The sequence below is a fragment of the Eretmochelys imbricata genome, chromosome 3 (genome assembly GCF_965152235.1).
Source record: "Eretmochelys imbricata isolate rEreImb1 chromosome 3, rEreImb1.hap1, whole genome shotgun sequence".
Classification (NCBI taxonomy): domain Eukaryota; kingdom Metazoa; phylum Chordata; order Testudines; family Cheloniidae; genus Eretmochelys; species Eretmochelys imbricata.
Window position 1 is genome coordinate 124948636 of NC_135574.1, and position 21016 is coordinate 124969651.

Sequence of the window (21016 nt, forward strand, 5' to 3'; positions counted from 1 at the left end):
CAAGATGGGAATGCCCACCGCATTCTCCTCACCACTAAGTCAGGTAGTTCCCACTCCTGGTCCTTAGAGAAACATCTGCTAAGGATCTCTGCTATAATGTGTTGTGCACCCGTGGAAGGTGCGCTGCTGAACAAGTGATTGGGTAGCAAATGCACCAGTTTGAGATTGCACAGAAGCAGTAAAAGAGGGATGGACCTTGTTCCCCCTTGTTTCTTGCCGTGGTCTTCATTATTGATGACTTCTTCTCACTCTGTGTTGCTACTGACAGCGTAGAAGATGTCTTCTGCCTTTTTCCCTTTGCCAGTGTTGTGGATGGTCCTACTTTTTCAGTTAGAAAGCTGTTTTCAGGGTGCTGTTGCCCTTTGGTGCCAGGAAACCAGTACCATGTTCCTTGCGAGCTCCTGAAGCTCTCATACTGGGGTGCAGTGTCTCACCTGACTTAGCGGATGTCAGAGATGAGGATCTCTTCTTGGATGTGGACATCCACAGGCTGCAGGAGGAGCTGAAAAGGGAAGCAGAGAGTAGCTCACCTGCAGCAGCCAGTGAAGGTGAGCAGACCTGCACTCTGAAGCTCTGCAAAAGGAGAATTTTGGGAGGCCCAGCTGCCAGGGCCCCTGACACATCTTTCCCTGCTAAGAGAAAAGGACTCTGGACATTTGCAAGGTCAGAGACATCTTCTTTGGCTTATTTTCTTTACCGGTTTTCTCTTGGAGACTGTTAGGAAGTGATCCAGGAAGACAGTTGCATAGCACTCCAGAGTGCAGGACTCAGCTGCCTGCCTCTGGGCCCTGAATTAGAACCTCATACAGAGGGTGGGACCAAGTTCCCGTACCCATACACCTTGCTCCTGATAGGGCTGGAGGAAAAAAGCCTATGTCTGACACCAGAGACTTATTAGGAAGACCTCCATATCCCAGAGAGTCCTGACTCAGGGACTTTGGCCAGGTGAAGCCTGATGCCCCCAGCTGGGCTGCAGAACTATACTTCGTGGCACTCTTCACATACCCCGGAAGGGGTGGATGCAACTTGTGGCCCACTCAGAGGGCCAGTCACAGAACAGGGCCTGTCATCCTCCTCTGAGCACTAGGTGGTGCCCTGTGGGGCGCAGACCGCTTCACAAGGGGGTTCTAATGAATCAGGCAATAGAGGCATGAGTTGTGATCGTCGCTGATTGGAAAAGCCCAGGGGAGCAAGCCATGCACTTTTTAAATCCAGGGATCCTGGACATACTAGACAGCCCATACAAGGGGCTGTTCAGGTTGGGAGGGATCCCAAGCTCCCATGACTCCTAAACTGCACTATCTAAAAACAGGTTTACAACTATTGGCAACTAACTACAGTTTAAAAGAAGCAGCTACCTAACGGTGGAGGTACCAAAGAGGTTCTGTCTCAGACCACTGTGGTGGAAAGGAACTGGAGAGGCAGTCAGTCCGCACTGCCACTTACACCCTCGGTTTGGAGCACGAGGAGGAGAAAGCACAGGCGCAAAACCAATGTGCATTGCTAGCAAAAATCTACCAGTCTCAGGTGAATGGAGCACATGCGCTCCTGAAGTGGAATAGACATAGGGACCATCACTCGAAGAACTAAGGCCTGGTCTACGCTGGGGGTGTGGTGGGGAGATCGATCTAAGTTACGCAACTTCAGCTACATGAATAACGTAACTGAAGTTGACGTACTTAGATCTACTTACTGCGGTGTCTTCACTGCGGTAGGTTGACTGCTGGCACTCCCCCGTTGACTTCGCCCGCACTTCTCACTCCGACGGAGTAACTGGAGTCGACGGGAGAGCGCTCAGCGGTTGATTTATCGCATCTTCACTAGACACGATAAATCGACCCCCGCTGGATCAATCACTCCGGAGGTAAGTGTAGACATGCCCTAAGAGTTGGAGTCACCATTAGTTGTTATTGTTCGATTGCATAGTACTCCACCTCTCTCTCTCTCTCTCCCCCAACCCCCGCCACCCCGCAACCGATTTGGAAAGTTAAGCTTGGGCTGTTCCCTGTAAGTCTCGTACTGGGAGCACAGACCAAAGAGTGTAATTTATACAGCATGTATCTTTGGAGAATAATAAATCTGTGACAACAGATAATGGTTTACATTAATTGTCACAGATCTGTACATCCTTTATAATGTTAAATGCAGGCATCTTCACATCCTGCATTTAGTTCTCTCACTGCAGCTACATGCTGCTTTCCTATGGAAAGAGGAGTAAACCATGGATCAGGTGTTAATGATGCAAGGAGCAGCATTAACTTATACCATTAACTGCCCTATGTCGTACCAGGGATGACTTTGCGGGCAGAACAATGAATGCAATTTTTTTTGTAAATATTCATATGTTTAAACACATTCACTTCAACCATCTTTGTGACACATTTGTGGCCATTTTCTGCAAATATTTGAGGGATCTAGAACTGTAAGAATAACTGGTTTTTCAGGTTGGTGTCCCAACTGAAAAAGTGTTTAAGAAAGAAAGTCAGATTGTTTCAGGTCAAGTGACACAAGGGGGACGTGGGAGGGCATTGAATTTTTAAGGGGGTTCTTTACCATTTTTAAATAAAAGTGAAGTACAATTAAAAACAAAATGTCATTTTGAATTGAAAAATAAAAAGGTTTTGATTTTTTTGCTAGTTTGTTGGGGGGGGTTTAATTGCCCCCAAACAATTCAGTGTATTTGACACAAATTTGCAAAATGTTTCAATCTTCCTGAATCTGCATTTTTTTGGCAAAAGAAAGTTTCATCTGAAAAACTTCATCTAACTTTAGAGAAATCCAGTTTACTAGCATAAATAATTTCAGAAAGCTAATTCTGAAGGGAATTTTTACTCCTTGTGCTGCAAATCCATGCACACTCATCCAGCCAGGGAAACAAACAATACAATGTGACTTAATCTGTCCAATTACAACTTAACAACAGAATTTTGAGTTTAGAATATTTGCAACTAATCAACCGAGGAAAGATACTGTAAAGCCATTTGTCAAATGGAAAATAAATCTGAGGAAATCACAGCCATCTTCCAGAAAGCTGAATAAATGTCTGCAAAAGATTTTCTCAGCTCTCATCACAGGCTGCATGGTTCACCCCTAATTCACTGAACAATCCCACAGCACCTTGGGGAAGCTGTTGCTGTAGAGATTAAATAATTAAATTGTTAATCTATGCCTTGCCTGTAATTAAATTCCATATTAATAAAGTTATGTGCTTTAAGGGCAAAGGATGATAAAGTTCTGACATCAGACAATTAGGTGTTCTCCTTCAATTGTGCCTCCAGACAGGCTTTGATTCAGAAATCTCATGCTATTGCTAATGTTTTAGTTTTCCTGATCTATCCTGGATAGGAAGAGTAATGTCAGCTCCAGAATTGAGAATCATAATACTAGGAGGGCAGAATTTGGAGGTATCTCATTTATAATATGCCTTATTATGCAAATATCCTGAGGCACTGTACATTTTTAAAGGGTTTATACTTGAGCTCTGCTGGAAGCAAAACTTAAGTCTTTATGTTACATTAAAAAACATTTAGTGAGGGCCCTTTCTTAAGTACCTCAGGGCTAATTACTTTTAATAATTAACACCATAGAAATGAAACTAATTAACTTTGTATTCAAGTATATCTACTACTAATTTCCTTGATATTTTATTTCTAATAACCTCTTGGCTAAGCAAGCGCTGCATTTGAATGATTTTAAAACAATGCTACCGAATTTTTATTTTTTACAAAATAGTTCTCATTATTCTTTCAGATGCAGTGACATTCCATTTTCTTCCAAGTTTTCTTTGTCATATGCCATTGACTTTGGGTTGGGAGGTTCCACTCCTGCTCTCTGGGACATGCAGTTCTAATCTAAAATGTTGTTTTACCTCACAGAACCAAAGGAATATCAGAAACTAAAATCACATGCTGCCCTGTAATTCTGACCCTCCCTCTAACCAGATCTGAGTTGTCACAGTCCCTAGGCTAACCCACACCTCTGACTTCTCCAGATGTTCCCACTTTGTATCAATCAGTGGGTCAGAGATTGACTCTATAGCCTGTTAGTCAGAGCACTCACCTGGCATATGGGAGACCCAATTCTGAGCTCCAGATCAGGCACAGCAGGGATTTGAAAACAGGTCTCCTATTCCCACCCCCCCAGAGAGTGCCCTAACAACCAGGCTCTTGGCTGTAATGACATGGGAGCTCTTTTTCTCCCATAACCACCCCCCCCCACACACACACACACACTTTCTCCCATGAGAAAGTACTGAGCTGGTTTAGGTGCCTAATTCCAGGAGAGGGTGCACAGGTGTGAATCCCAAGCAGAAATAGGCACCTCCTCCTAGCCCAGCATTAGGGCAAGAGCCGAGTTCAGGCCCCACCTCTCTCCTTTGCATTTTCTATTGGCCACCTCACTTAGCTTCCCCACTCACATGCTCTCTTCTATGAATCCCATTCTTAGGCACCGACTTTCTCCCCATGTATTGTATAGGGAGTCTGAAAGCCTAAATTGTGTTTGTTAATTCCACTGGGCAACAACTAATTCCCTTTGTGGATTTAGGCCTTTGTAACTTCTTATAGCCTTTTGATCTGTTAGTTCCCAGCTCTGGCAAAGCAGTCTTGCAGATCTGGGCTTGAAAGTAGGTCGTTGTCTGAGGTAATTATTTGTTGGGAGATTGCTTATCCAGATCCATTGTGTTGCTTTTCTGCCTGTTTTTCCAACAGTCTCCTATCAAGCTAGTTTAATACATTCAGACAGGAAAGTCTAATAACCCAAAACACAGCAACTTCATTTTGCTGACCTGGTCACATAAGTATTTATAGCATTACTACAGATCAGTATTCTTAGATAATTACATAGCAGCTCTGTGTCTCCCCTATGAATTGTGAGCCATTTTGCAATGTGGCACTGGACCTCCAAAAATAAAAACCACTGTGATACCACGGACTGACAATCCACAACTAAGTAAAAGAGCATGAAGCAGATTCTGAAATCTTCTCTTAAGTTTAACACTGAACTGAAAAGCTTTTTACATGTCAAGATTTGAGATCACAGTTCTCTATTTGCCACAAGACTCCATTAAAATACCTAAAAGAGTGATGTGACTTTTCTACATTCCAATTGTTGATTTAAAAGTTAGTGATTCTGTCAATGGCAGCAAATAAAGCACAGACCCCATTTAAACTCAGCCCTTGGCAGGTAAGAAGAGAAGGAAACAGTGTTCCACTAATTGCATTATTATGCCATTTTAATCCTAGTCTACACATATAGATTCAGATTTGTACCATTAGTCACGTAACTGCATGTGTACATTTGGGAATTTTGCAGACCATGGCCCTGTATCTACACACACCATTGTTGTCTGTGGGTACTGAATGTGAGACTTTCACCACCAAAAACATACACACCTCCCATCTGGGCTCAGGGAATAACGTCTATAGCTATGGTTAAATAGCATAGCGTTAAAACTATGGGGACAGATACTATATGGAGATAGGCACTAATGTCTCAGATCATTAAGTCAATGAGAAGCTTTTCTTTCAGTGTGCACTGGATCAGACCCCATACCAGTATATCACATGTGTCTAACTGGTATGTGAAAAAAAATCTGGCCCAAAAATTATCACTGAAATGGACTCTTAAAACTTTTTATGTAACTTTCAGTCTACTGTTAACCTCTTTCTGCTACAGAAGTTTGCAAGTTAGGTTTTCATAAAACTATATTGCAGACCTATAATACATACCCAAACCTGATGTTATACTACACTAATTTGAATATAGACAATTAACAGAGAGAGCAGTATGTGGTTAGCTGAAAACATCATCTGTAGACCTAATAAATGAAGTCTTGGGCTAAATCTTTGCACCTAATTGAAACCATAATAATAAATACTTTCCTTACTTACCTCTGAAATAAGCATAGATGTCAAAAGTGTAGTCTTTATAATGCAGACTTAGCTGCGTGCTGTCTCTTTTTTCTTTCAGCCCATCTTGATACTAACAAGATGTAATGTAGGAAGGTGGGGAGGACACCTGAGGGGAGTGGTAATGGAATGTACAGTCTTCTGCCCCTGGCAACCAATTCAGATCCAGCCCCGCTCTGCAGTGACCACTGTTCCCTCTAAGCTGAGCACGCGTGCACAGATCCTAAACCCCGCACACACGGCAAAACACCACACGCACAAAAATTTGCACAGAAGCACAATAATTTGCACAGAAGAATTTTTTTGCGCACACGGCCTGTCAAAAATTAGAGTGAACATTGGTAGTGACTAAAACTTTCTAACTCATTCCTTTGCAAAGCACTCTGAAATACCTTGAATGCAAACAGCACTACTTAACCCAGAGAGCCACAGACAATAAAGAAGCTGTGTGTGAAATAAGGTCTCAGTTCAGTTCCTATGGACATGAGTCCACATAATAAAAAACACTACCACACCTAGCACTGGACCGCAGCCTCAGAACAGAGGCCAAGGACTGGATGGGCATGGAGACTGTACTACTGTCTCATGCCCAGAGGTCACTTCTCTGGGGCAAGTCAGAAGCATATCAGCAGGACCGTGTGGGGAAGCTTAAACAGCCTCTAAAATATATCTGCTCGATAGTTGAATAGACAAGTGCAGCAAGTGGGGGTGTCAATCAAACATCATGCAGAAGCACTCAGATTCACATTATTTTTTTCTTACCTTATTCTAGACTACAGGGCCTTATTTAAACTGAGTCCCTATCTTAATCCCTAAAGTGCTACTGTGTATGTTGTACTAAGTAATACTTAAACCTAGCAGCTATAAATAACTGATCTTTCTTACTCTATTCTGGGACGTTTTTATGACGGGGTTTCAATCATCATTCTGTAACATGTAACATTTATAATATAGACCTAAAACAATATAGCACATCTCAAATACGTACTAACATTCAAAACTCACCGCTGAATTTCCTGGGTGACCTTCTGTCTATTTAAGATGTCTGTGATGTTGTATTGAACTTCCTAAAAAAACACCAACAACAAAAAACTCATCTATGTATAAATGCAGAGAAATATTTTTCAGTGGTTAAGAAAAAAATGGTTTGTGATGCAGTATCTGTGATAAGTAATTGGTGGTGCTGAAGTCTTTTTTAACTTCTTAACCTTAATTTATGGGAAAGGGATACGATGGTTCCTGTGCTATAAAAGGTTAAACTTCAGCAGGAAGTTTAAAGTTGCCAGGCATCTTTGGACATTATGTAGTGCTACACTTCCTGTTGATTCTCACAGGCTCTCACAAAGACTGACAGGAAACAATTGCAGAGATTAAGACAACTAGGCTAGATTACAGCACCACTGACCGGGCCGTTAAAAGCTGCAGGGCTAAGGCAGGCTAGTCCCTACCTGTCCTGGCACCGTGTTACCCCCCAGAAGCAGCCAGCAGGTCCGGCTCCTAAGTGTGGGGGCCACAGGGCTCCCTGCACTGCCCCCGCCTCGAGCACTGGCTCTGCACTCCCATTGGCCAGGAACCGGGACCAAAGGGAGCTAGGGGGGGCAGTGCCTGTGGGCGAGAGCAGCACACGGAGCCTCCTGGCCCCCCTGCCTAGGAACCAGATCTGCTGGCTGCTTCCCGGGCACAGCATGGAGCCAGGACAGGCAGGGACGCTGCTTAGACCCGCTGCGCCACTAACTGGGAGCCGCCCGAGGTAAGCCTGCGCCCCAACCCTGAGCCCCCTCCAGCACCTGAAACCCGTCATCCCGGCCCCACCCTAGAGCCTGCACCCCGAACTCAGAGTCCATAACCCCTCCTGCACCCCAACCCACTGCCTCAACCCACAGCCCCCTCCCACATTCCAAATCCCTCACCCCCACCAAACCCAGAGCCCCCTCCTGCACCCTAACCCCCTCATCCCCAGCCCCATCCCAGAGCCTGCACCCCCATCCAGAGTCCTCACCCCCTCCTGAACCCCAACTCCCTGCCCCATCCCGGAGCCCCCTCCTGCACCTTGAACCCCTCATTTCTGGCCCTACTCCAGAGTCTGCACCCCCAGTTAGAGCCCTCCCTCTTTCCCACGCCCCAGCCCAGTGAAAGTGAGTGAGGGTAGGGAAGAGCGAGCCAGTGAGGGAAGGGGAATGTAGTCAGCGGGAGGGGTGGGGCCTTGGGGAAGGGGCAGGGCTAGGGTGTTTGGTTTTGTGCGATTAGAAAGTTGGCAACCATAGTCTTTTGTGAGTTATGCATTTTGTGGGTATGTTAAATCCACCTAGCATAGGAACCCGTCCTTCATGCTAGTTCCCTAATTATACTAGCCGCTTTAGCATCATTGATTGAGTTATGAATTATGAAGCTTTGACAAGTTCTTGTAAAAAATAATGCAAATGGTGATCAGGAGAAATTTGCTTCTGATCAAAGTACCCTAATAGCTCTCCTAAACGGTGAAAAATAGGGTAAAGGGACAACCAACACCTTTCTACTCTCTAGCAGGTGGTTCACCTTGTGCCTCACGCAGAGCCCACAATAGTAAATGGGAGTCTTTCCAATGACTTCAGTGGGCTCTGGATTAGACCTAGTGAAGGCAACTGGAGCAAACAGGTTTAATAATGGGGCTTTGGACCATATCACAGTTCTAAAGAAGAAACTTACTTTGATTTGTTTCTGAAGGAAGCTGTTGTCTAAGCTGAGTTTGACAGCTTCGGCCTGTAAAACCAATAACACAGCTTTGCTAAACTGGAGCGCAACATTTCCAAAAACGCAAGTCATTGAACTGACCTATTTTTAAAATTTCATACATGTGCATAGTACAGGTTCCTGCCATCTTGGCATTATGACATCATAGTGTTAGGAGAACTACAAAGATGGGCTGGTTCAATTAGCTTGTTCTTCTTAAATGATAGCATACTTGCCCTTTGTCTAAATATCCAGTGGGTGCAAGGTTTAGATTATAGCTTTATTATTATGAATAATAATTTGAAATCATATACACCTTATACATTCAGACCCAGATTAACTAACCACCCATTTGCTTGGGGAACTAATGTCTCAGACTTTGTAGAGCACTGGTTCTCAACCAGGGGTACATGTACTCCTGGGAATATGCAGAGGTCTTCCAGGGGGGACATCAGCTCATCTCAACATTTGCCTAGTTTTACAACAGGCTACATAAAAAGCACTAACAAAGTCAGTACAAACTAAAATAGGGTAAAGACAATCACTTGTTTAGACTGCTCTATACTCTGTACACTGAAATGTAAGTACAATATTTTTATTCCAAAGTATTTATTTTATAATTATATGGTAAAAATTAGAAAGTCAGCAATTTTTTAGTCATAATGTGCTGTGACACTTTTGTATTTTCATGTCTGATTTTGTAAGCAAATCGTTTTTAAGTCAGGGTACGCAACTTGGGGGTATGCCAGACAGATGAGACTCCTGAAAGAGGTACAGTAGCCTGGAAAGGTTGAGAGCCACTGGTGTAGAGGGTTCATTCACTCCCAGAGTTCATATACTTGCTGAGAGTGCCTGGAATGGCTACACATGAAGCATCCAGCCGGTCTGCCTCAGGCAGCAGCTGCATCTCTCAGGCTGAGAACGCTGTGCAACAGTGCCCTCTGCTGGCTGCTCTTCCTCATTCCAGCTCAGGTAAAGTTAGTAAAAAAATTCATAGATTCATAGATATTTAGGTCAGAAGGGACCATGATGATCATCTAGTCTGACCTCCTGCACAACGCCGGCCACAGAATTTCACCCACCACTCCTACAAAAAAAAACCTCACACCTATATCTGTTTTATTGAAGTCCTCAAACTGTAGTTTAAATTAAACAAATAAAAATAACATGAACAGAAAGTTAAACCCATATAAGGAACTTCTGGATACTCGTGTCCCCTTAATCGGTATCTCTGGAGCAGAGAAAGGATTTATTCCCTTAAGGTGCTTCACATTTCGTCCAGAAATTAATTGTTTATTTAGCTGTGAGGGGCATAACTCACACATTGTTGATCAGTTTGCAAAAGAAACTTTTCAGAAAACATCTTGGGCTTATACCCTTTCTTTGCCAGTACAAACATGGAAAACTGTGGTGGCTTATTGTTGTTATTCTCTGATCTAATACATTAACACTATATAAATTCATCTGAGTCCAGACTTTCTCTCCAAATGAATGTTTGTCATTTGTGGGTGACAGGTATTTTTTTTTTTAAAGTGAACTAGTTTTCTGTCTTGTACGGTTTGATAAGAAGACAAGATTGAAAAAATTGGCAGACAAGACAAAGAATTGGAATGTATTCTGTCAGTTTAAAGGCACCCAAGTGAAACCCAGCAAACACCATGATGGTCTGTGCACTTGATCTGGAAAAGACAAGAAGTGTGGAGTGTGCATGAATTTTGGTCTGTGTGTTTGTTTTCATATTTTTTCCTGGATGCTACACAATTGCATGACTGCTCTGTTTTACTACCAGTACAACTAACTGAATGGATCTGATGTCCTGAAGGAAGGCTAAATTCAGCCTCAGAGGACAAAAGGCTTGGGGAAACATTTGAATGTTAGATGTGTATTTAAATCATGTCTACCTATCAATAACTGTGCCACATTTCACTTTCTGCATGAGCAGGGAATATTCAGCTTTTATTTAATTTCAGGAAATTATTTCACTGAACACACCTGGGATTCCTATCCACCTGATCAGGGACAGGGAAAGCATGGCTCTGTTGAGAGCTTGTGGTATTTCTAGTGGCATAATTTCCAAAGGAAAGAGAATGCTGTTTTTAATGTGTTTGGCACCAATCCTGCAGGCACTTACACACATTTGACTTGTCATACTGTCAGTGATCCCAAGACTTCAATGGCACCACTCACAGAGCTAAAGTTAGGCCCTTAAAGTCTCTGCGAGATCAGAGCCTTAGACTGTACACTCCAGAGCAGGGACTGTCTCTTATCCCCAGCACAGTGAGGCTCCAATCCTGACTGGGACCTCTGAATGCTACTGGAATACAAACAGATGATAATTTTTGTAACAAATATTATTAACATATATTTGTAGTTTTATTCCTCTGCTTGGTTTTATTAAATAATGATTTTATTATATATTGACAGTATATTATAGGCCTTATATTTTCAGTCTGGAATCATCCAGGCCTTCCTTTCTGTGCCTGAAATGTGGTGCTCACAGCTAAGTTCATTTAGACATCCAAGAAATTGATTTGCAGGCACATTCATATATTTAGATGTCTACGGGTAGGATTTTTTAAAAGTGCTCAGTGCTGGTCCAGCCATGCTCCCTTTAAGCCAATGGGAGTTTACCATTGTCTTCAATAGGAGAAGAGTTAGGCCAACCGAGTGCTTTTGAAAATCCCACCTGTTATGACCTTAGCAGTGCACACAGTTATTACCACACACCAAGTGCAGGAGCAAAAGGAGAGAACATCAGTTTAAAAAAAAAATCAGACCCTCCACCTGTATCACTTATATATTTTAACGTATGTACTTTACAAAACATGGCTCTAAAGCCTCAATCCTGCAATGTGGTGCATGCAGACAGACCCCTGTGTCTGCAGAGCTCCATTTACTTTAATGCGGGGGTCCACCCATATGCATCACATTGCAGGATCAAAGCCTAAACACCATGGTGGGTTGCGGCCATATAAGTACGAGGAGTAGAGATGTATGTTCTCAGAGGAGAAAATACAGGCAACTGAGTCACTGTCTGTCTCGTTCTAAAGAGCCCATCACCAAAGTAGCTAGCTAGGCACCAATAAACTTGATAGGAACTGTTTAGAAATAATTATGTCATGCCTCTATGTCTTTAACCATCTTCTCTATAGTATTTGCCATCCCAGCATAAGTCATGGTTTCTCGAATCTCTTTCTCTAGCGCTTGCATTTCCTCCCACTTAGCGAGAACTTGGCACCTCATAGATTCAATCTGTTCAGCAAGGGTGAGAGGTTTCTCTTCAGGCAGTTTCATAGTATGGTCCCTGGAGGTCTCTGGAACTATAAAAAGGCAGGCATGGTTAATAGGACAGTGTTGCCAGAGAATTATTTGGCTATTCTGTGCTAAACTGTTGCAATCTCAGTTTGAGGACCCAGTGAAAATGGCAAAATGTCTACAGAGAGACCAGTGAGACATTAGATTGCATGCTCTTTTCTCAGAAATTGCCAGATGATGAATCAGCTTGCAGGCACACATGGTACCTGGGAATTACATCTTGTCCGGCAGCACAGTGAGTATGATAGTGTCTGGTTCATTCCTAGTAGATAATAAAGTTGATTGAGTGTTTTAAAAAAAGAATGAAAAATCTGCCCAGTTAGTGAGTAAAGTATCTCTGCTAAGTATCTGCTAAAATATTTAGAAATAACCGTTCATAAATTATACAGTGTTTTGTTATGGTGATGCTCTAATGTTTTTTTCAAACCAAAGATCCTTCTCTATTCAGATGACCCTCCCCAACTGCACACTTGTTTGCCATCCCTTGCAGCTACCTATGTTTCTAACTTAGGCTATGTCTACACCACGCACCTTTTCGCGACAGAGCCGTGCCGCAACGGGTGCGCAGTGTAGCCGCTCTTTGTCGCAGGAGAGCTCACCCGCCGACAAAGCGCTGTTCACACCGGCACTTTTCATCAGTAAAACTTTTGTCATTCGGGGGGAGATGTGTGTGTTTTTTTCACACCCCTGAACAACAAACCTTTACTGACAACAGTCCAGTGTACACAAAGCCTTCATTTCCTGTTCCATGCAGTGAGCATCATCTTCTTCCACACATCCCCCGCCAGGAAACAGGCAGCATCACATTTCTGCCTTTGTCCTTCCAGTGATCATACTTGGTATAATAAACAGCAGTCACTGCATACCCCCCTGTCTATTGTAGGTAGGCCTCACAGCAGAGGTGAGTTTTAAGGAGGGATTTGCTAAAAACAATGCAGTAATTTGTAATGTTTGTAAAGGTTTTGAAGGCACAAACTGCTAAAGATTATCATTGTGGTTAAGGTTCTACGCTCAGGAGACCTGAATTCAGTTCTTGCTTATGCCACAGACTTCGTGTGTGACCTTTGCCAAATATCTTAATCTCTCTGTGCTTCAGTTCTCCATCTATAAAATGGGAATAATAGTAGTATTTCCTTTTCTGTCTTGTCTCGACTATAAGTGTACAGAACAAGGACTGTCTCTTACTATGTGTTTGTATAGTGACTAGCACATTTGGGCCTCAATCTCATATTGGGTTTTTAAGCATAGTATTCAGCCCCTTCTAATTTTGTTCTTTGTAATTCCTTTTTATCTGAAGCTTTCCCCATACAGTTGTCTAATATATTGAAAATGTTAGGGAGGGGAGCTTGGAATGAATTGGACCAGCACTTCTGAGATGCAAGACTTTAAAAAAGGAAGCGTTTTCACATAGTTCTTAAGTCTTCTAACTTGTTTCATGCACAGCCATCTCTAAGAAATGTCTTGGCCTAGAAACTTCAAATTCATTAGTTCTGTCAGAGATCTAGAGCCAATTATCATTTCTGAAAGGGACAGCTGTAAACCTTTGGAATTCAAAGCCTGTGCCAAGTTGTAGAATCAGACATAGCAAAGCAAATGCAACCCCAGCTAAGTCCACTAAAGTGCAGGGAGGAATTTGGGCCAGCACATTTCCTGAGTGATGGAAGAGCAGAAGTTGGTTTGATTATACGGCACTTTTCATATGCAACATGCGTTCATAATAATAAGTAAGATACTGATAGTAGCACCTAAAATAAGGCACTAATAACAGATCACATGCAGCCTTGGGTATGATGCTGTATTTAATTGACAGGGAGAGTATGGGCCAAAACAGAGTTACGTCCTCCATTTCAGAAGCTGCCATTTTGTATTTAACATATGTGTGGAGCAGCTATCAGACAGAGCCAGAAAGCATCTCACCTTAACAACTCATGTGGCTATTTATTTATTCTCTCTATTTACAGTGTAGAAGCTTACCATTTTATATGGTCACATGCTATGTAAAGAAGCCATGTTTTGCATCTGCCATAAATACAGAAGTTTAACAAATGCATGAAATATAGATGTACTATGCAGTCTGACTTGGCATACTGTATTCTACCCTGATGACATTTTACAGAACTTCAGAAATGGCCCAGTTCATCAGAAAATGAAGTCTCTTTCCTTTTTGCCCTTTCATGAGCTTCCAGATTCACATACTCTTTTCTTTATTGAATCAGCTGAAAGACCCTGATCCAATGCTCATTGAAGGCAAATTCAAAACTGATCAAAGGAGAGAATTATTCATGCAGCACAGAATTAGACTGTGGAACTCATTGCCACAGGATGTTGTTGAGGCTGAGAATTTAGCAAGTGTCAAAGAGGGATCAAACATTTATATAAATAACAAGATTATCCAGAGTTATAGACGCTGATGCTTAAAAGAGTTTATGAAAGGACTACGAAAGCTCATGCTGCACAACTTAACCTGCCCTCTGACTATTAGAGATCAGGACAAGACCTTCATGAAGTATCAGATTATCTCACGTCTGAGGCATCTCCTGCTGGCTATAAGATACTTAACTAGATGGACCACGGGTCTTATTTGGTGTGACACATGCCCCGTGTTCTTTAATAAATGCAAATTCTCCTGTTGATTTCAGTGGGATTTAGATCAGGCCAAGAATGAAAGGCAAGGAAAATGTTATGTTGCATTATCCCACAAGATGCTCAGCACCACTGAGATCTATTTCTTTGCTTTTCGTGAGAAGCTGTTTAGCTTTAGTGTGTTTTGATACCCTGAGTCACAATATATGCGCGTGCGTGCGCGTGTGTGTGTGTATTTATTTCTTGCAAAACATCAATTCTGTAAATCCACACTGTGTTGTTACTTACCAATTTTACTCTCAGGAGACTGGCTCACCCACAATTGAATTTCTAATTCATTTCTGAGTCTAGCGTGGAACAAAAGAGAACACTGTGTTAATGTGATCACTGCCATGTTTTGAGTATCACGCTGCAGATTAGACATGAGCCAAGGCAATTCAGGTAATCCTGCAGCTCTTATACATGTGAGGATTCCCACTGACATCCATAGGCCAAATTCTGAGCTCAGGTATACTTGTGTAAATGCAGAGTAATGGTTAATTCAGTGAACTGACTGGAGTTACTCTGGATTCGAGTGATGTAAATCAGAGAAGAATTTGGTCCATGATCCCTGCTCTGAGAAACTTGAAGACTCGAGGCATCATCATACTAAGCCCTTGTTTCCTGAAGGAAGTAATATTAAAATGGCAACAGAGAGAAAACAGCTTGTTTGCTAAATGGAACTACTGAAACAACTACACATTATTTAAACACATGGTAGGATACACACATAACCCAGAAACACATGTGGAGTGCTGTCCATGTAATCCACTGCAGACCCATGTAATGATCAGCTGATCACATACTTGGCCCCCCTCACCTGCTCTCTGCTGATTAATCCATCTCCCCTGGACTTGTTTTAAAATTGCAAGCAGCTTCAAACAAATGCCATTTTAAAAAGATATCAACCAAGAAACATTTCCTTCTTCTGCCTCTCCTCCACCAACAATTACATGAGCCCAAGCAAAATTCAGACCTACACCAGTAACACCTTTGGTCTACTTAAAAATGTTACAGCTTTAAATTCAGATTACTAGTGGCAGAAATGAAGATACCATTGGGACAGGGAAATCCCATTTCTCTTGTAACACAGACTCCCCTCTAGACCTGGAAGATCTTGTGATAATGGACTTCTACCCTCTGAGCCCAACACAGTTGGATTCATGGTAAGAAAGGCAGCTGGGTTTGCTACTAGAAGAATACAGAAAATAGTAAAAATGCATTTTTCTTAAAATCTAAACATTTGTATGATATGGTGCATATACAGAATGCATGAAGTTGTGAGATGTTATAAAGGTTTCACAACACACTCCAAACACAACACACAAAACCATTCTCTGAAGTGTCCCTAGCCACTGTTTGCCAGAAGCTGGGAATGGGTGACAGGGTGACTTGATGATTACCTCTTCTGTTCATTCCCTCTGGAGCACCTGGAATTGGCCACTGTCAGGAGACAGGATACTAGGCTAGACGGACCATTGGTCTGAACCAGTATGACTGTTCTTATGAGCCATCCCAAACTGATATCAATAAAACCCTTCTCCCATACCAATCTGTCACACAATCTGTCTCTGTAGACACCTACATGTTTAATTGTTTGGGCACTGTTTATTAGCAACATGGTTTTGCTACAGTTTCGTTTGGTGTAAACAAGGCTCTGTCACACTTCAATATCTTAATGATCATGGAATTATACAAAATAAATTTGGAAAGCGCAGTGTTAATGCTGTTATGTACACAATTTTGATCAAATAAAAATAACTACAAAATAAATTAAACAGACCTATTCAGTCATCTAATCTAGGTAGCTCATGCAAATGAGAATAAGGAAAAAAGATGAAAGGGAGCAAAAGTCAACTAGGTTAGATTGTGACTCGCTAGTTCTTGACTTTGATGGAAGGGGTGTTGGAGGCAGGAGCATGTGATTGAATTGTCTCCAATTCATGTAAATGGGTCACCAGCAAGATTTCAACAGTCCAGTATGGACTCAACAACTTGAGCGAGGAATAACTCCATTTCTTTTGCAGTAGTAATAGACTCTCATCCTCTATGAGTACTAGGCACTAGAATGGGATAACACATACGGTTTGCACGTCCCTTACACTTACGGAACTTACTCTTCATTTCTCTCCCAGACACTTTTGGCTTTTTTCACAAGGGTCTGTACTTCTCGCCTGAGCTCTTCTATTTCTCGCGTCTTCAGAGTTCTTTTCTCCATACCTTTTACCTGAGCCATCAGGGTCTGTGAGATTAAATAAACAGGAGTGAAATATGAGAACGTTCACATTTATAAGGGGCATATGGAAGAAATATGCAAGAACTTGTACAATTTTTCTCCATTGGGCCGATCACAATTTTTTTTTTTTAGGTGAAAAATCAATTCTGAGGGAAACTTCTGAATGAGGATAAGTGCTAATGCTAACACTTCCACTGATGAACCAGAAAAACTACCGCATGTTTTACAACCATCTCTATAAATGGACAATTCATTCTAATTCCACCGAGATATTGGAAAGGTAGAGTAAAGGTGGTTACCAACAGAAAGAGGACTGACAATGCTGTGTGTCTTCCCCAGCCAATTATCTCTCCATTCCTATCCATCTGAAGGCTTTGCTGCTTGTGGGATAATCACTTTCGTTGCTTCTCTCCTGTGTAATGGGCTAGTTATGCTAGAGAAAGCATACTTCCACTACTGTCAGCGGTTTCAGGTTCATCATTACTGTGATTTCAACAGATCATCATAGTAACACGGCAGCACCAGGGCCCCAGCACAGAGTGCCATTAAGAAAGGGAGGTGGTACCTAGGGTGAAATCCTCACCCCATTGAAGTAAATGGTAAACTCCCATAGGGCCAGGATTTTCACCTTGAGCCTACAACAAAAGCCTGTACTTGTGGTTGGCAGGAGACCATTGACCGAAACAATTACTTTTATATTTCACAGTAAAAGCAAAACAAAACTATAAAATGTCACACAGTATCCTTGTGTTACAAGCTTCCTGACAGCAATATATAACAACAGCAGAAAACACTATCAATCAGAGAGAATAAAACAATTACAAAAGAGAATAAGGTGTGTCAACACAGCGACAGGGAGCGTGCTTCCCAGTGCGGGTTGACAGATGTGCCCTAGTTCTCCTTGAGTAAGAGTCCTAAAAATAGCAGTGTGGCCACCACAGCATGTGTGGCGGTTCGGGCTAGCCCTCCTGAGAACAAACGCACCAGATTACCTGACTCCCTGGGTCTGCAGGGTCAGCAAGGCCACACTGCCACTATGGCTACACAACTATGTTTAGTGGGCTAGCTCAAGTGGAGCTAGAATGGGTCTGTCTACCCACTCTGGGAAGCATGTTCCCAGCTACTATGGATCCATACCCTTAGAGAGCCAGTTTCTGCTACCTGATTCAAAGCTTCCCAGTCCCTGGCCCAAATGACTACATGCTGGTGGAGAATCAGGTGAATCACGGCACTCCCCCTCCCTATCCTGCTTGTATTGCACCCCAGAACACTCCCAACATTCCTTTTTCTTCCCGTTATGCTAAGGGGGAGGGGGGGAAGGCAGCTGATGTAGAAGGCACAGGAAGCTAACTTTACCAGCTTCATTCCAGTGGTGAGTTCCTCTGCACAGGAGGAATTCTCCTCCTGCTTTAAGGGAACAATACACCACAAAATTGCCTTAGACAGGAGTTTCTGGCTTGAAATGTTTACACAGCTCTGTGTAATTTTCAGTACAAATACCAAAGTTTAAATTCAGATTTTGTGCTCCGCACAAAATCACTGTGCAGAACATTTCTCAGAGGAACCCTCCCCACTCTCTTAGCTTTAAACATCTGGCTGTGTGAACATATATTTATGTAACATGTCTACACATAGCTGGACATTGCAGCTTGGCACTTATTCAGAATGCTTTCTTTTCCATTTGTGAGGGTGGTATTTTGTGACGCAGATATAAGTCCACTAGGAATTGGAGTGAAACCACTAGCTCACTCGACAGAGACCAACAAAACAGATGTCAGTGGTAGGGACTAAAAGTCACTATCATTCTGTGCTTGCTTCAACCAGTGACTCAGAGGTAAATAATACTGAATTTAAATTACGAATCCCCGAGCCATTCGTTCTACTTAAATTCCCCCTTCTGACCACAGAAGAAAATGGAACATATCTTAATACAGAGTGAACAGTGTGCAGATGCAGTATTCATCAATGAAGTCAAAGCCCCCAACAATACATATAGACAGACGTCATGGTTGGGTGCTTCAACATATTCAATTCATGCTGTCTCTGCCAACTCTGTTTTTATGCCTGAAATCTGCAGCCTCCTTAGCCTTTTGCTGTTGGTGCTCCTGCAGAAGTCCTCATAAGCAATGAAATAACAGGCAGGCTTTAGATCTTTGTATCAAAGATAAGTGCACATCACTTTCAGCGGTCCCAAAAGTGTCTAAATCACAGGCCAAAACAATCAAGGGCTGTTCAGTTTCATGTAACTTGTGTCTGTGTGCGCTCATGTGTGCACGTATCCGTTTGCATGTGTCCAAAGGAAGTTTTAACTCATCCATGTGGCTCCACCCGCTGTTTTCTAAGCTTTGAATGCAAGTAACATTGACCTTGTGACCTCATTCTGAGCGGCCATTGGCAAATGACTATTACCTTGTATTGTGTTGTAGGCAGAGAATCCAGAAGTATCACCATGTAGAGCTCATATTCATTCTAAACAAACAAAGAGGAACAAGGAACATTACAGAACAATTATCAACAACGTTCAGAGATTATACAAACTGGATTCACTTCAACAACAGCAACCACGTACTGTACGTGCTCTACAAGAACCTTTTCTGATAGGGCTAGGAATGAGTGTGGTCTTGATCTCACTGAAGTCATTTGAAAGAGTTGGATCATGTCATTTGTTAGTAAATATACCGATTCGTAGTGCATTCTTGCCACCCCCTCAAGCTTCCTTTAACATAGACTGTCTTTTTTCTCCAACCCGCCGCTCCTTCTCTTCTCACTGCCATTAATCCTAGATAGTACTCTGTTTCCTGCCTTTTGCCATTACCCATTGCCAACTATTGGAAGGCACTGGGGTGTGTTCACTTTCTTAACAAGTGTGAAATGTTGCCATTTCTCTCCCTCTCAAATATCAGACCGTGTGTCAACCTGGCACTGTCTAATGCCAATGGCATAACTCGACTATGTACAGAACAGAAAGAGTGAAACTCAATTTTCGTAACAGAGTTTTTAGGTTCTGTTCCATATTAGAGTCACTCTCACAAGGGTACAGCCGGAGGGACAAATAGATTTGATGTCCAGAGAGTTTTAAGTGTTAACTTTCAACATGACGACAGTTCAAAAACAGAGGGGGGATAACAAACACTGACTATTGCAGCTAGGTAATAATACAGTAATCAGCATTTTTCATATGTAGATCTCTGAGAGCTTTACATGGGGAAGTATTACCATCCTCATTTTACAGAGAGAGGGAAATTAAGACACTGAAAGGTTAACCCCGAATGACAAAAGTTTTGCCGATGAAAAGTGCCGGTGTGAACAGCGCTTTGTTGGCTGAGCACTCTCCTGCCAACAAAGCTACTGACAGGTTTCAGAGTAACAGCCATGTTAGTCTGTATTCGCAAAAAGAAAAGGAGTACTTGTGGCACCTTAGAGACTAACCAATTTATTTGAGCATAAGCTTTCGTGAGCTACAGCTCACTTCATCGGATGCATACTGTGGAAAGTGTAGAAGATCTTTTTATATACACACAAAGCATGAAAAAATACCTCCTCCCACCCCACTCTCCTGCTGCTAATAGCTTATCTAAAGTGATCACTCTCCTTACAATGTGTATGATAATCAAGTTGGGCCATTTCCAGCACAAATCCAGGTTTTCTCACCCCTCTCCCCCCCACACACACACAAACCCACTCTCCTGCTGGTAATAGCTTATCTAAAGTGACCACTCTCCTTACAATGTGTATGATAATCAAGGTGGGCCATTTCCAGCACAAATCCAGGGTTTAACAAGAACGTCTGGGGGGGGATAGGAAAAAACAAGGGGAAATAGGTTACCTTGCATAATGACTTAGCTGTTGTGATATCACAACTTTCATGTCTGTGATCGCGTGACCAGAGAGATTGAAGTGTTCTCCGACTGGTTTATGAATGTTATAATTCTTGACATCTGATTTGTGACACTACAGCGCTAATAAATGATGGTCACATAAACACCACCCTATACCGGAAACCTACTGACTGATATTCCTACCTACATGCCTCCAGCTTTCACCATGACCACACCACACGATCCATCGTCTACAGCCAAGCTCTGCGATACAACCGCATTTGCTCCAACCCCTCAGACAGAGACAAACACCTACAAGAGCTCTATCAAGCATTCTTACAACAACAATACCCACCTGCGGAAGTGAAGAAACAGATTGATAAAGCCAGAAGAGTTCCCAGAAGTCA

The 21016-nt window shown here is 42.5% G+C and overlaps 1 protein-coding gene across 1 annotated transcript in view; it reads right to left on the reverse strand.

Annotated features, from left to right (window-relative positions):
* Positions 1 to 21016, reverse strand: part of C3H6orf118 (chromosome 3 C6orf118 homolog) — a 40054-nt gene that overhangs the window by 8549 nt on the left and 10489 nt on the right. The window contains exons 4-9 of the mRNA XM_077812165.1: positions 19201 to 19260; positions 16673 to 16797; positions 14805 to 14863; positions 11742 to 11938; positions 8595 to 8648; positions 6915 to 6976 (exon numbers count right to left, since the gene is read on the reverse strand). Of these exons, the coding sequence (XP_077668291.1) occupies positions 6915 to 6976; positions 8595 to 8648; positions 11742 to 11938; positions 14805 to 14863; positions 16673 to 16797; positions 19201 to 19260 (557 nt within the window). The remainder of the gene's footprint in view (positions 1 to 6914; positions 6977 to 8594; positions 8649 to 11741; positions 11939 to 14804; positions 14864 to 16672; positions 16798 to 19200; positions 19261 to 21016) is intronic.